Source organism: Bison bison, unplaced genomic scaffold (genome assembly GCF_000754665.1).
Source record: "Bison bison bison isolate TAMUID 2011002044 unplaced genomic scaffold, Bison_UMD1.0 scf7180017864172, whole genome shotgun sequence".
NCBI classification, from domain to species: Eukaryota; Metazoa; Chordata; class Mammalia; order Artiodactyla; family Bovidae; genus Bison; species Bison bison.
Window position 1 is genome coordinate 190294 of NW_011494744.1, and position 1999 is coordinate 192292.

The window sequence follows — 1999 nt, forward strand, 5'->3', positions numbered from 1 at the left end:
GAGAAGGGGACAACAGAGGATGAGATGGTTGGATGGCATCACCGACTCAATGGATATGGGTTTGGGTAGACTCTGGGAGTTGGTGATAGACAGGGAGGCCTGGCGTGCTGCAATTCATGGGGTCTCAAAGAGTCGGACATGACTGGGTGACTGAACTGAACTGAACTGAAAGGGTCATGGCTGGATCAGCTACCTTTATCAGCCTATTTCTCCCTCTATCCTCTTTGATTCTTGGTACTTCTAAATACTGAAACTTACAGGATGGTAAGGACACAAATGACTCTCCTCATTATACAACTTTCTCTTCTGACATGTAGGCCATAACTTCATTCTCTGTCTGATTTCACTGTCACATCTCAATATGCTCTGTGTTTCAAAAATTTGTTGAAGATGTGTTAGCTGCCTCTCCAGTTTTAAAAAGCCAACTCTGGCCTGTTAAGAGGCTATGGTCATTTTACTGAAACCCTAACATGACAGAAGATCATATGTATTTCTAAACTGCTGTTCACAACTGTTAACTCTTTAAAAGTTAATTTCTAACAAAAAGTTATTTGCAAGGGATAAAATTATTGATCCCAACCCCCACCACTACCAAACTCTTATTTTGGTAAGAAATATTTTCCTGGAAATAAACCTCTTGACTAATAAAATTCCTTTATATGCACATCTTAAACCAATTCCCTGTCAATATAACTTTTTAAAGCCCTCATAACACTGAAAATTTCATCAGGCAATCTCACAGAATTCCCAGGATTTCCATTTATGTTTCAATAAGCAGAATTTCCACTTTCTGTGCCCTGGCTTTAGGACACTGCATTTTCAGAATGGGGAAACTCCAGAGTGATCTTTCCATAAGAAAGCCATTATGCAACTGCAGGCCAACTCATGCTGGCTATGCCTGCTACACATGACCTCCCATGAAACCCAGATGCTGCTGTGTTGATTTTCCTACCTTTCACAGTGTCTTCACTCCTGTCATCCTGCTATGTTAAGATGTCCCATTACTTTTCCTTCACTAAATCTGAAAAACATTAAGGTGCTCAAACAGAGATTTAAGGGCTTCCCTGGTGGCTCGGTCCTTAAAGAATCTGCCTGCAATCCAAGAGATTGTCTGCAATGCAGGAGACCTGGGCTCGATCCCTGGGTCAGGAAGACCCCCTGGAGAAGGAAACAGCAAACCGCTCCAGTATTCTAGTCTGGGAAATCCCATGGACAGAGGAGCTCAGCAGGCTATAGTCCATGGGGTCTCAAGAGTTGGACACTACTTAGAGACTAAATTACCACCGTAAGAGAAACAAGGTGGAAAGCACTCCTGGTCTCTTTCCAATATCTTTCCTGAAATCACCCTGCCCACCATGTTATCATACCGGTGACTTCGGGGTGCTTCAGCAGGAGGAGGAGTCCGTATCTCAGTGTGGTGCTCGTTGTCTCTGTCCCAGCTCCAAACAAATCAGATACAGTGATTGTCAGGTTTTCAAATGTATATTCTGACTGATGATTGTGTTTTTCCTAGGAATGATTTGATTTTTTAAAAATTAGAAAGCTTACCAAAAGCAGGTAAACATGGCCCTTTAACAGGTAAAAAACAAATTGACACAAATCATTCCTGATTAACCCCAGATATATTGGATTTACTCGATAAAAACTTTAAAATTCATGTCTGAAACTGGCTCAAAGAGCTGAAGAAAACTACATACAAGAACTAAAGCAAATCAGGAAAATATATAAACAAGTGGGGAATAATGAGAAAAGTATTAGGTATTACTCAGTCATTAAAAAGAATACATTTGAATCAGGTCTAATGAGGTGGATGAAACTGGAGCCTATTATACAGAGTGAAGTAAGCCAGAAAGAAAAACACCAATACAGTAAATGCATATATATGGACTTTAGAAAGATGGTAACAATAACCCTGTATACGAGACAGCAAAAGAGACACTGATGTATAGAACAGTCTTTTGGACTCTGTGGGAGAGGGAGAGGGTGGGATGATTTGAGA

At 40.7% G+C, this 1999-nt stretch overlaps 1 protein-coding gene across 2 annotated transcripts in view; it reads right to left on the minus strand.

Moving 5' to 3' along the window:
* The window catches only part of LOC104990182 (cytochrome P450 2C19-like), a 93790-nt gene that overhangs the window by 69778 nt on the left and 22013 nt on the right, over positions 1-1999 (minus strand). For both annotated transcript variants that reach the window (XM_010842159.1, XM_010842160.1), the window contains exon 6: positions 1368-1509. In XM_010842159.1, the coding sequence (XP_010840461.1) occupies positions 1368-1509 (142 nt within the window). The remainder of the gene's footprint in view (positions 1-1367; positions 1510-1999) is intronic.